Genomic DNA, 12,500 nt, shown 5'->3' with positions numbered 1-12,500 from the left:
TGAGAATTCTATTGAAATTTGCCGAGTCGCTTAACTTAAAGCGAGATGGGAAAGGAACTGTTTTCACGGAAGTCGCTAAGGGACCTGGCCTCGGTTGTTCAAAAGGTGGATAACGCTATCCAACTGATAAATCACTATCCTCTAGCAAAATCAATTGAATTATCCAGTGGATAGCGCTATCCACCCTTCGAACAACTGGGGCCTGAAAAACCGCTGGTGAAAACACGGCCAATATTAGAGATGTCATAGTTAGCTTCGCACAGCCTGGCGATAATGAAAATTCGCTTACCTTGTTCTGAACCCAGTTTTCTCATCAAGGCCTTTATAGAACAGTGGATGGCTGTATGCATCTTTAATATTTAACATCTTGCCTGTGAAGGATGGCAAATAATTATGAAAAGAACAAAAAAAACATAATCATTTCGCAAATACTCTTTTTTTTGGCCATTTTATCTTCATCAAATTAAAATAACTAAAGACGCAAACAGCGGTGACAAACATTATAAACAAACGTATTGTTTAAAACAATGCGCTTGTTTACAATGTTTGCCACCGCCGTTTGCGTCTTATCTTTTATTATAGTCACTTACAAAGAAAGCCAAACACATAGGAACCAAAAATAATCGATAAATTCCTTAAACGAGCGTCGCGCCTTGTCATAACTTTCCCCTCTCTTGTGTGACAGACATGTGCACAAGCTGGTTGAATGAGCTCCCCGATTTCTGGCAGATATGTCCTGAAATGTCCCAAATTAGATGCACGCGGATTTCAATGATTTCTGGAACATGTAGATGCACATACATGTGACAGGAAAGCTGATTCATATGCTTCAAGGCAAAAAGAGTTTCTGGCCGAGTGCTCGTTCGGGCAACGTTCGAGCCCACAAGCTGCTGTCCAATTCTCTACCAACTCTACCAGAAATCGGTTGGCGGTTTTCAACTCACCTGTAGTGGCCACACATCCCACAATTCCTTGTGTTATTGGAATGCGAACTTCTGGCTCCTGGAACACAAACATTGGTAGGTCACACTCAGTAACTCGTAGATTTTGACCATACGCAAGGCATGCAGAAAGACGAGAGACACAAGGATGTTTGTATTATTTTTAGTTGGATCCACATGCACGGAGCCCCTTTGATATACGAGTTCTATTTTTAATTACTTCCCGCGGTAATCTCCATAGTGAGAATACACACTTGATAGCATGTCATACAATTTCATCAAGCCTGATGAGTTGGCCCTTTTCTCCGAAGATGGGAAATCTGAACAAGAAAGAATGCATTTGGAACTGAAATTCCCTGGAACTAACCCTTGGGCACAATAAAATTGGCGTTATTTCAAATGAAGGAAAAAGTAGTACTAAGCGCAGTTGAAAGTATCATAGACTACAGTCTAAAGCACGAAAGAGAGAAATGATAATTAACAATTATTGGATGAGGTTGAGCATGTTAGCGATAATTATCAAGGCCAAAGTTTGTGTTATCTGCTGAAGCCGAAGGCTGAGGCGGATAACACAAACTGAGGCCTTGATAATTATCGCTAACATGCGAAAACCAAATTCAATAATTGTTTTATTATGCATATTCCTGAGCTGAGCTCCGCCATGACAAAACTGATCAAACTGCTGGTTAGTGTGTTAGGTGACGTCACTTCTGCATGCATAAAACTATTGTCTGTAGGTATGACGTCAATTCTACATATATAAAATCTATTGTTTGTAGGTATGACGTAAGAGAAACAGAGCAAGCAAGAATTAGCTGCGTGCTTATAGCCAATCAAAATCGAGCTGGTGACACCAATGTATAATAATCGCACTTATCTGTACAATTTAAGCAATTGTCTCTTGTAACACCTGAAAACTTCAGGTGGCTCCAAATATTTACTATTCTCTCTCTCTCTATATATATATATTTCATCAAGGTCTTTCATGGGAACACAGGAGCCCAACAATTTCACCTGCTCCCAAATGTGTTGCTTCATAGCTTAGTTGGTAGAGTATTGCACCGGCATCGCAGAGCTCACGGGTTCGAATCCCGTTGAAGCCCGGTAAAGCCGTCTAGAAGAGACAATTGCTTACTAAATTGCCCAGATATGTGCGAGAATCATTTCTTTCTTTCGTCTATAGCCCATACTTCAAATATAAACATTTCTTTCAGTCTAAAACACGCCGACATAGGAATCCGGCCGTTCTCTAACTGATCCAAAACGAAGCCGCGGCCTTTCGAAGTCTAGCCTATTCAATGGAAAGTCGCCGAGTCGCAAGTTCTGTACGACAAGCCCTCTTTTTCCAACAGCGAAGATATCGCCTGCGTAACCTATTGTCGTTAATGTGCTAACCAGATTTTTATTAGTTGCTGAGGCAAAAAAAGTTCTCTCGTCTCGGAGACTACGGCATTTGAATGAGTAAGAAAAAAATGTAAAAATATTCGCACATGGATTCCCTGTAATCAACATACCTTTCCGTTACATCCATCTTTCGGAATTTCTCCATCAAAGACCTTGGCAACAAGCTCATCTCTTTCTTTATCCCACAAAAAGACGGAGCACCTGTAAAGGTAAAAGCGAAATCAGTGGTTGTGCCTGTATGCTTAAAAGTCTGAATAAATGAAATGAATACATGTATACATGAATACATGTTGGTTAGTGGTTATCTAACGGGCCTCCCACCACTGCGAGCCGGGGTTCAACTGCATGCATGTGGGCTGAGTTTCATTCGATCTCAACCTGCCTCGAGGGTTTTTCTCCGGGTACTCCAGTTTTCCTCCCTCGTCAAAATCGACTCATAGCTAATTAACATCTAGCTGTGGTGCTGTGCTCCGACATAAAACATGGACAGTATAGCGGCAGCCAGAGGCGCCGTTGTATGCTCTCAGCCCGATGTCGTGAGCCGCGCCCTTCGCAATTCAGTCCTCGACTGTAAGTAAGGGTGATTAGCAGTAGCAATATTTATTTATTTATTCATTTATTTATATTTTAAGTCGAGGTTAAGACGAAATGCACTTATGATGTAGACAATTCAAGCAATTGTCTGAAAAACTCATGTGGCTCCAACGGGAACGCTCCAACCCATGACTTCTGCGATGGCGGTGCAATGCTTTGCCATCTAAGCCAGCTATGAAGCCACACATTTGGAAGCTAGTCAATTTGTTGGATTCATGTTCATCAATATGCGGGATGACTATTTGATTTCGTATCGTGTTTACCCGATGCCTATACTTTATTTCATATCGTGTTTGCATGAAGGCCGCACACTTGACGTTGATTAAATACATGCCATTTTGGATTGACAAAATTCACGCATGCGCTACCGGTTCCCAGTCCACCCACAGGTCACGTTCATACCGAAACGAGTGGTTGTTCTCCGTTTACATGACACTGTACAGAAACCGGGGTGAAATAGCTCCGGTATGTCTCTTTCCGGTATAGCATTTTCTGGTGGTATCATGTAAACGAACGCAGAGCGACAAGAGAGAACCGGAGTGAATTCCGGGACAAAAGTCAACCCGGTAACATGTAAGCACCCCCCAAAGACTACGGCAACGGCAACTTTGCTCTACCGTTAGTATTTTGTGATTAGGGAGCTTAAGCACGCGCGTTTTTGAGACGCGGACGGCAACCGGAAGAGAACATTTCGTGTGCCAGGCCAGTGGTGTCTCCCAGATTTTTATACTAATCATCTCTAATGGAGAAAAGATACTTAGCAATGTAAATGTGGTTGTGTGAAGACAAGTTAAAAGGGAAAACAGCTCACTTCCGGTTGCCGTCCGGCTCCCTATTATTTCATCTCGTTCACCTTGCCAATATTCCGAAGGTGAACTATCCTACATAACCGTAATGGTATACCGTCGAACAGTTTTGAGTGAACAACGGATGATTCACTGTTGCATGCTTACGACGGCATCAAAATCTTACATGTGAGAGACTTTCCATCGCGTTTATGTGAACTGGCAAAAATGAAACGATAGTTTTCTATTTGTCATAAAAGTAACAATTTCTTGTTGTAACTCTGCCCCCTCTTTGGAGAAGTTGCTTGACATCCGTAGATAACAGCCAAGCCATTAGATAAAATCAAACAAGTTAAAATAATGTTTCTTCGATTTCCGATTTGGCCAGACACAAATTTGTGCCACATTGTTGTTGTTGTTGTCGTTGAAAGTGCTGCGAAGAAATAAACTAATATGTGTGCCGCAAGTGCATAACGCTTGTTTTCTTTATTAAGCCAATGATATCATGTCAACACACAAAAGCAGTGAGTATAAAGGTCTATAAAGGCGCCATTACAATGTGCAGCTTGTCTCACAACACCATGGCGAGACAAGTTGCACAAATCATTGCCCAATGTAACGTACCTTGGAACGGCCAAAAATGGTTCAAGACAAGTTGTAGAAACCTTTGTGGAGAGTAGAGTTCTATTTTCCGCAATTCTTCATGCAACGTCGCAACGAATTTTTCAAGCATTGCGCATTGCATTGCGCATCTGTCCCGCAACTTGTGTCGCAACGGTTTGCGGCGCCAGCCAATGAAAATGTTGAAAAGAAACGCTGCTTAGTGTGACATCCGTCAAGCAACTTGATTCGCCATGCGAGAACTTTTGTCGTAACAAAATTGTGAGACAAGTTGCAATAAAACTTGCCAAATGTAACAGCGCCTTAAGTTTCACTGCCCGGCTTCCAATAGCTCCAAGGATATTACAATAGCTGTAGCAAAGGCACCAGCCTCCCTTCAATTGTTTAAAACCCATCCATCCCAATCAAGTCTCCAGCTCTTAAGTCTAGCTAGCAGCCACCCACATGAGCTTACCAAATGACTAATAATCAAACAGGTAAAGACATAGTATAGTAAAACATAAGTCCCAGAAAAGGAAAAGGAAAGGAACTTTATATAAGTGTCTAATCTTCTAGCGCTGGAACACTAACTGGGGACACTGTAAATTGAAATGAACAATGAAAGTAAATCAAGTCAAATGTCGGTTTTTGAGGAGAGGGAAAACTGGAGTACCCGGAGAAAACCTCTCGGTGCAGAGTAGAGAACCAACAAACTCAACCCACATATGACGCCGAGTCTGGGAATCGAACCCGGGCCACAATTATATTGGTAGGAGGCGAGTGCTATCACCTCTGCGCCATTCCCGCAAAGATTGGGTTCCCTTAAGCGAATAACATAAGAGAGGAAGGGCGAACAAAAAAGGGACAACATGGTCAATTACAATTACCTTTCCGCGTTCGTCAAATTGCGGGCCTCAGTCATGATCTCGGTCAGTAAAACACTTACATCGTCTGCAAAATAATAACATTTAAAACTAGCCATGATACCGTGTGAACTGCAGTCAAGTCACGTGACATGTAGGGGCGCACATACGCAAAACAGCTTGGATCACATGATGGACGCCTCCTGGGTCTAAGGTATATGAACTGAAATCGTTTTCTTTTTAAGGGGAATAGTAGTCGTGCAAGAATGACTCACCATCAGAACGAAGAAAAAGAGATTACTTCATGGAAACCGCGCGCGTACGAGATTTTCACACGAGTTGGTGAAGTATCTGAAATCGAACGAGTGAGCGCAGCGAACGAGTGAGATTTCTGATACAAAACCAAGGAGTGTGAAAATCCCGTACAAAGCACTTTCCATGCTGTAATTTGTTTATTTTATATGTACTGAGATTTTTTTTATTTATCCAGCTTTAATTGGTTCTCTAAAATAATTACAAAAACTCTGTATTAAATTATCTTCGAAAAATTAAGTTTTTACTAAAATGGACAAGTGAAAATATCACCAATCAAAAATCAAAACTGGTGCAAAGGATAGCAAACATTTCAATTCTTAATTAAATATGGAACTGCTCGTTTAAAAATACCGAAATAAGCAAATCCCAAATTGGTAAGCCAATAAAGGTACTGTGATGACCGCGATGACCGCGAAAAAGCCCGCGAAAAAGCCCGCGAAAACACAATTCGCCCAAACCGTGGTTTGTGATTGGACGAAACGATTTTTTCACGTGTGAGAAACTCGTTTCGCCTCTCTGATTGGTCGAAGTAAAATCCGAAACGCTTTTTCACACAGCAAAATTTGATGCGAAAATCTCAGTATATATAAAATAAATGGAGATTATTATATAGAGAGGAGTGTTTTACTGGAAAAGACAACACTCATAAACTTCACACGAAACTACATCCGGAACCCGAGTGGCGTATGTTCCATATTCTCTCTAGTGAGAATATTGATGACGTCATTTCCGCCTTTGCACGGTTGTCGGGGCAAACTACCAGTGAAAAATGTAGAGCGATAGATTCGTAAAGCCCTCTGAAGCTGACGTAAAATCTTTCTCAGAGAAACAAGAAAATTAGGAAATAACGTACTTAGGTAAGCGTATAATACGAGTTCCAGTTTGCAGAAAATACTACTATGGGGTGAAGTTAACATTTCGGCGCAAGGTTGTTGAATGAGTTGTTGGAGTTTCCACTTTTTCTAGTGGAAGTGCTTTACAGTAAATGGCGAAAAGCAAACGCAATTTTCCTTTGACAATCTATTTAGGTAAGCGTATAATACGAGTTCCAGTTTGCAGAAAATACTACTATGGGGTGAAGTTCACATTTCGGCGCAAGTTTTGAATGAGTTGTTGGAGTTTCCACTCTTTCTAGTGGAAGTCCTTCACTATAAATGGCGAAAAGCAACGCAATTTCCTTTGACAATCTCATACTTTCCGCTCCGGCACCCCAGGTTGCGCTGTACGGATGCGCAGTGATTAAAATCCCAGAACTAGTACTCGAAGTCAATTACTCGTTGTCGATGCTAACATTCTCCAAAGTCACGCAAAAGGAGACACGCTATATAAAAGGGGTTTAAGCAAAGTATACAAAAATTTTCACTCAATCCTGACACAGATGTGTGAAAGTTTGTGCAAAAAAGGACGGCTAGCAAGCAGTCCACCATTAGTAAATTATGACACGTTGATATTCTTTGCAGGTCACTACTTCCGCCAAGCAAAGATATTTTAAAGTCACTATCCATTTTCCAGTGACCTTTGGCAGCCATCTGTTAAGATTAGCCACTTAAAGCGCGTTTGTCATAAATTTTGTTCAAAACTTTGTCCTCACCTACAAGTGTGAACAGATTCTTGGCAACCTTGAGTAGGTGCTGTTAATAAAAATAAAATAAATAAATAAATAAATAAATAAATCCTTCTGCATTAAAAGTAGAGGTAACAGCAATGAAAGGAACGCTCCGTTAATAATACAGAATTTGAAGCAGCTTCACGATTTGCTAAGTTCATAATATTTCACAGGTCTAAAAAGCAACCAAAGTGATCGCCTCTTGGTTTAAAAATATCGCGCCAATGTTTCAACCAATGAGAAGCAACAGGTAAGCCTGTCGCATCGCTCACGGTACTCTTGCTCGGTTTGAGCTCGTTACATGTAATTGCGATTTTAAGGACGATTGATTTGATTGCTCTGTATGCAAAAACTTTGAGTGGTCATTTAGAAATAATTAGTTTGGTCTTTGTTTCAAATCACTCAATTGAAAAGCTCTGTAAAACACGAAGAGGACATAACATGTATCTTGGATGTCCAAAATAAGTGGAAAGTTGAATTTCATGTAACGTGCATCAATATCACAAATTTCATGCGTATAGATTTTCAACTAGTGAGAACAAAACCAGCGATCCCTTCGCATTCTGGAATAAGTCATCCGGGAAGGGTGGAGAGTGAGCTGTTATTGTTTATCGTTGTTGTAGTTGAAATTTACATACCTCCTGTTGCCGCTTGATCACCATTTCTCTTTCCCATTCTAACGTGTGCTCAAGATGCGCAGCAATGTTTTCACAGCAGAAAACAGCATTGCTCTCGTCAAAACTAGAGAACCTGTGAAGTAGGAGGAGAGCGCAAAAGCTTAGGAAACCGGCCAAATAAGAGAAAGAAAAAACTGAATTGATAAAAAAGATAGAAAAAATTTTATTATTCTCTCTTCGCAGTGGGTGTGAGATAAGGAGAGCTTTCCTTCTCTCACTTCCACCGCGAAGACAGAGTCTGCTCGCAGTCTTTCTATCATTTTGAGTGCTGCACATATTTTTAGTCATGTACCCAGTGAAGTGCCCACGTAGCACCTTAACCCGTAACCGTGTTGACTGAATGGTCTCACTGGGCAACTAAACCGCATAGCTATACGTAGCCACGTACGGCTACAAAGCATGCAGCGTAGCCGTGTACCAGCGTTGCAGTGTAGCCTCAATGCCACATAGCCACAAAGCGGCAAAGCGACAAAGCCGCGACACTCACTAGCTTAACCACATAGTAGCCACGTAGCCGGGAACAAAGAAGCATTGCTTCAATTGGCCGAGTATTACTGCAAAGTTTGTACCCGTAATTCGGATTTAGGACAATTCGACGTTCTCTGTTGCTGTTTGCTGATGATAGCGCACTGGTGGCTCACACTGCTTCGGACATGCAACTACTAGTAGATAGGTTCTCCATGGCTGCAAGCCAGTTTAGCCTAAAGATCAACATCAAGAAAACAGAGTGCATGTATCAACCGGTCAAATTCATCTGCCCTCCACCTGAGCCGATAGACATCACAATTGACGAAGTGCCTCTGCTCAAAACCACTGACTTCACCTATCTCGGTAGCACTGTATCCAGCTCCTCCAAGATAGATAAGGAACTCCGGACACGGACAGGCAAGGCGAGTGCGGCATTCGGCAAACTCCAGCAAAGACTATGGAACAACAAACATGTCTCCATCCGGGTGAAATGCAAAGGCTACAGAGCTGTGGTACTGTCAACCCTCCTATATGGTGCAGAAACTTGGACTATTTACAGAGCCCAAGTTAAGAAACTGCACGCTGTTATGATGAGGCAATTGAGGGACATCATGGGCATCAAATGGCATGATAAGATCACAAATGCTGAAGTCCTTAGGCGTGCAAACCTTCCATCCATGGAGGACATTCTTGCTGAAAAGAACCTAAGATGGTTAGGCCACGTTCATAGGATGGATCATGACCGACTCCCTCGCCAACTACTGTATTCACAACTCTGTTCTGGAAAGCGAAATCAGGGAAGGCCAAGGCTGAGATTCAAAGATGTAGCAAAGAGAAACATGAAAGTGAGGAAGATCCCAGTCAACTCCTGGCAGACAACCGCGAGCAACAGAGATACATGGAGATCTGCCATCAAACCATAAACAGTCTTAATCGTATCGACTGACGGCAAGAGAGAGATTAGAACAACCAAGCAGTTTGGTGTGGACTAACTGACCGATTGCCGACGCCATTAGTTGGCTGATTAGCTAGTTAATTAGATGTTTTGTCAGCTGCATGGGATCGACAGAGAGAATTGGCTACGCATTGCTTTTCGTGAAGAACAATCAATAGCTTCTCTACTTGGTGCATTCATGTTAGCACGAGGAGTGAGCAGACGCTGTAAGTTTCAAATAGTCAATTTTTGGCTATAAGAACTACGGCGCATGTTCTCCTATACAATGTTTCCCAGAGTCTTGGGTCGATCCGAGGCTCTGGTGACGAAAATGGGTTATTGCCAACTCGGCGGGTAACATGAACGCGCGTTTATGGAATAATTGTTAAAATAACAACCGAAAAACTGTATCAAAATCCAACAAGTTTATTTTCGGGAAAACGAAAAATGTTTAGCTCCAGATGTTTGCCATTTGCCCGTAAAAGCGAAGCTAAATCTCTCCACTCTTCTAATCACAGTCATACTGACATCAGAAAGAGCTCAGATGGAGTGATTGGAAGCAAATTTGGCAACCTATCATAGTTGGTTGCAATTGCCAATTTGCTGCAAGTGTTGACTATAACCATGGCCTTGGAAGGTTTTATTTTATTTCTACGTCTTTGACTCACCTCTCTCCTTTTAGTTTCTTATTGAAGACGCACGCAACAGCTATTACAATGCCGGTCTTGATACTGACTATAGGAACACACAGCATGGAATGAACGGAGCAATCTGCGAAAATGTAAAAGAGTGAGTGAGTGAGTGAAGCTATTAGCCTCTCCCCTCGGGGCTTTTCAGGACTAATTTACAATGTTTTTCGGGGGCTTTAGCCAGACTGCTTATTACACAGTTTACAATTTTATTTAAGGAAGTGAGAGATGCCCCCGTCCAGATAAGTTCAGACCATAACACCGGGGACTACGTCTCCAACTCTTATCGAATAGTGAGTGGGTTCTTTAACGTGCCATACTATTTAATTTCCAACAAGGGTTATGAGACGGGACCTCCGGTTTACAGTCCTTATCCGAGAAGACTTGAAATTCTAACCATATGCAGATGTAATTACAAAGGTAGCACATTCTCCTCAGTTATTTTAAGACCCTGAGTGTTGGTCCGGCCGGAGTCAAACTCACGACCTCCCGCACGACAGCTCGATGCTCAACCAACTGAGCCACCGGTGCGCGGTGCACTGAACTATCAACATTAATCCACTGCATGGTCGTTTCTACCTTTTTTGTTAATTTTAACAAGACCTTTAGGAAGTTGTTGGATAAAATATGAATTGTACAATGACTGCAAAAATCCTCGTGCGCTCATTGGCTAATTTTTATTGTCAATAAGCGGACAGACACATAAATTTATAATTTGTGCGATAATGACGCGATAGTGCTCGCGTCAGATTGAAGTTTCTCGCATTTTTGTCTCCCTTTCTTCTCATGTTTTGACTTAATTTTGATCCCTCTGCCTTTTTGTTATTGTAAAAAACAAATTGATGTTAGTTTTTCATGCGTCTGTCCCGTTATTGATCATGAATTTCGTCATAACATTGTCAAAGTAGTCTGTTAGTTAGTCAATTTGTTAAATTGATATAATCAGCTATGCGAGGCCGAAAACGATTCTTTGGTGAGACTGTGGCATGGACTCCGACAAGGTTTCTACTGCTCAGCGGTTTTAACAGGAAGTGCTTGCATCACGAAAGTTTCTTGTTTTGAACTTGCATGTACTTTGGTAAGTGTTTTTAATGTCGCACCATTTTCTTCACAGCGTATAGCACAACTATAGTCTTAATCTACAGAAAGAGCAAAACTGCAGAATACCGGGCCACTTACTTGTATATAAATGGTCTGTATTGTTATATGCCTCGTTGACTTCAGACAATGCCGGTACAAGAACACAATAGTGGCGGGGTATTCTACAGTTACTCTGGAAAAAAGACTACTTGTTCAACTCGTTTTGTTTGCTCTGTTTGTGCGGCTGCTTACTCGCGGTATTTTGTCGCATGCCTCCGATTCGATGTTAAAGTATTTTAAAAACAGTAAAGGTCGTTCAACGCGTGTGTTTATTATGCAAAAAATTGTGCTGGCTGCGTCAAATTTGTGGTCCTGTATACTTGCTCTCCATGGCATTTCTACTTCCCTCAACTACTGCACTTGTGCGGTCTCTGTAAGGAGTGTGTGACACTCAACAAGAAAACTGTCGCATCTGTGTTAACCACAGTAAATGTTACTATTGTGTGACCTGGCTCATGTAATGTGAATGGCACTTAATTTATCAAAGCATGGTTGCCTTTCACTCAAAGTACACTTTATTAAGAGCACACAGCATAGAGAAATAGAGGTATTGTACACGTAAATCTCTTGTGAACTATTTACCTGTTATTCTTTGTAAATCATCCTTGTACTTTGTGTCCTGCAAACCAAAACATTCTCAATTCAAGGTAATGATATAAATGCTTTAAATGGGAAAATGGGTTGTTTCGGTGCACGATTCACTTACGTGCCTTGCCTCTCTTAAACTCTTCAAACTGCCAGATTACATGGAATACTCTAAACAATGTCATATGGCTTTTACTTGGAAATAGTTGCTGTACAAAACTGGCTTTTTACGCAATATTTCACAACATTCCTTGACCAAAAACATACAAAAAAAAGCCATAGCCTTTCCAAGAGGAATTTTGATCCTTAAAGGAAAAGAGTGGTATAGTGTATTGGTCTCTAGCCCAGGCATTGTCAGTTCACTGCTGTGGTAGCTAGTTTTTTCCCCTTCTTCACCTTCACCTCGTTCAAAAATTTAAGATGTAAGTTGCATTAGCCACTGAGGCATTTAAATGGCTGGACGAAGAGTCTTGCTACCCCCACGTAGCCGACACAAAGCGCGGGAAAATGTGCATCTGTGAGCCACGATTGGTTTTGGTTTCACTTCTGAGTGGTTGAAAAAATGGCGTGAGAACTATGAACCAATCACTGAGTGAAGTAATCATAACCCAATGAAAGCAATTCGGCAATTACTTTCGACACTCAATTGAAAACCGCTCTTATTCAGCTGGTGGAGAGAGATACAGTGTAGCATAGAGCAAATTAAATTTCATGTCCAAAAAATAACAAAAAACAAAAAAAAAAAAACAAGCTAGTGACAGAGCCATGCAGGCCTCAAATCCATATACCTGGGATACCTGTGCTAACCACAACACTAAAGAAAAGGAAAGAGCTAGCATGTACTCAAGACGCCTATGCACTTTAGATGAGATACAAACCAACAAAAGCTGACTCATTTA

General features: G+C 41.4%; 1 protein-coding gene across 2 annotated transcripts in view; it reads right to left on the bottom strand.

The window, feature by feature from the left end:
* The window catches only part of LOC138015540 (cGMP-dependent 3',5'-cyclic phosphodiesterase-like), a 41,877-nt gene that overhangs the window by 21,423 nt on the left and 7,954 nt on the right, over nucleotides 1–12,500 (bottom strand). For both annotated transcript variants that reach the window (XM_068862605.1, XM_068862606.1), the window contains exons 12-19: nucleotides 11,599–11,635; nucleotides 9,856–9,958; nucleotides 7,747–7,858; nucleotides 7,094–7,133; nucleotides 5,212–5,275; nucleotides 2,456–2,546; nucleotides 945–1,002; nucleotides 290–371 (exon numbers count right to left, since the gene is read on the bottom strand). In XM_068862605.1, coding sequence (XP_068718706.1) covers nucleotides 290–371; nucleotides 945–1,002; nucleotides 2,456–2,546; nucleotides 5,212–5,275; nucleotides 7,094–7,133; nucleotides 7,747–7,858; nucleotides 9,856–9,958; nucleotides 11,599–11,635 — 587 coding nt within the window. The remainder of the gene's footprint in view (nucleotides 1–289; nucleotides 372–944; nucleotides 1,003–2,455; nucleotides 2,547–5,211; nucleotides 5,276–7,093; nucleotides 7,134–7,746; nucleotides 7,859–9,855; nucleotides 9,959–11,598; nucleotides 11,636–12,500) is intronic.

The sequence above is a fragment of the Montipora capricornis genome, chromosome 9, assembly GCF_036669925.1.
Source record: "Montipora capricornis isolate CH-2021 chromosome 9, ASM3666992v2, whole genome shotgun sequence".
In the NCBI taxonomy this organism is placed as follows: domain Eukaryota; kingdom Metazoa; phylum Cnidaria; class Anthozoa; order Scleractinia; family Acroporidae; genus Montipora; species Montipora capricornis.
The sequence above is the reverse complement of the archived record's forward strand: the minus strand, read 5'-3'. Positions and strand labels throughout refer to the sequence as shown.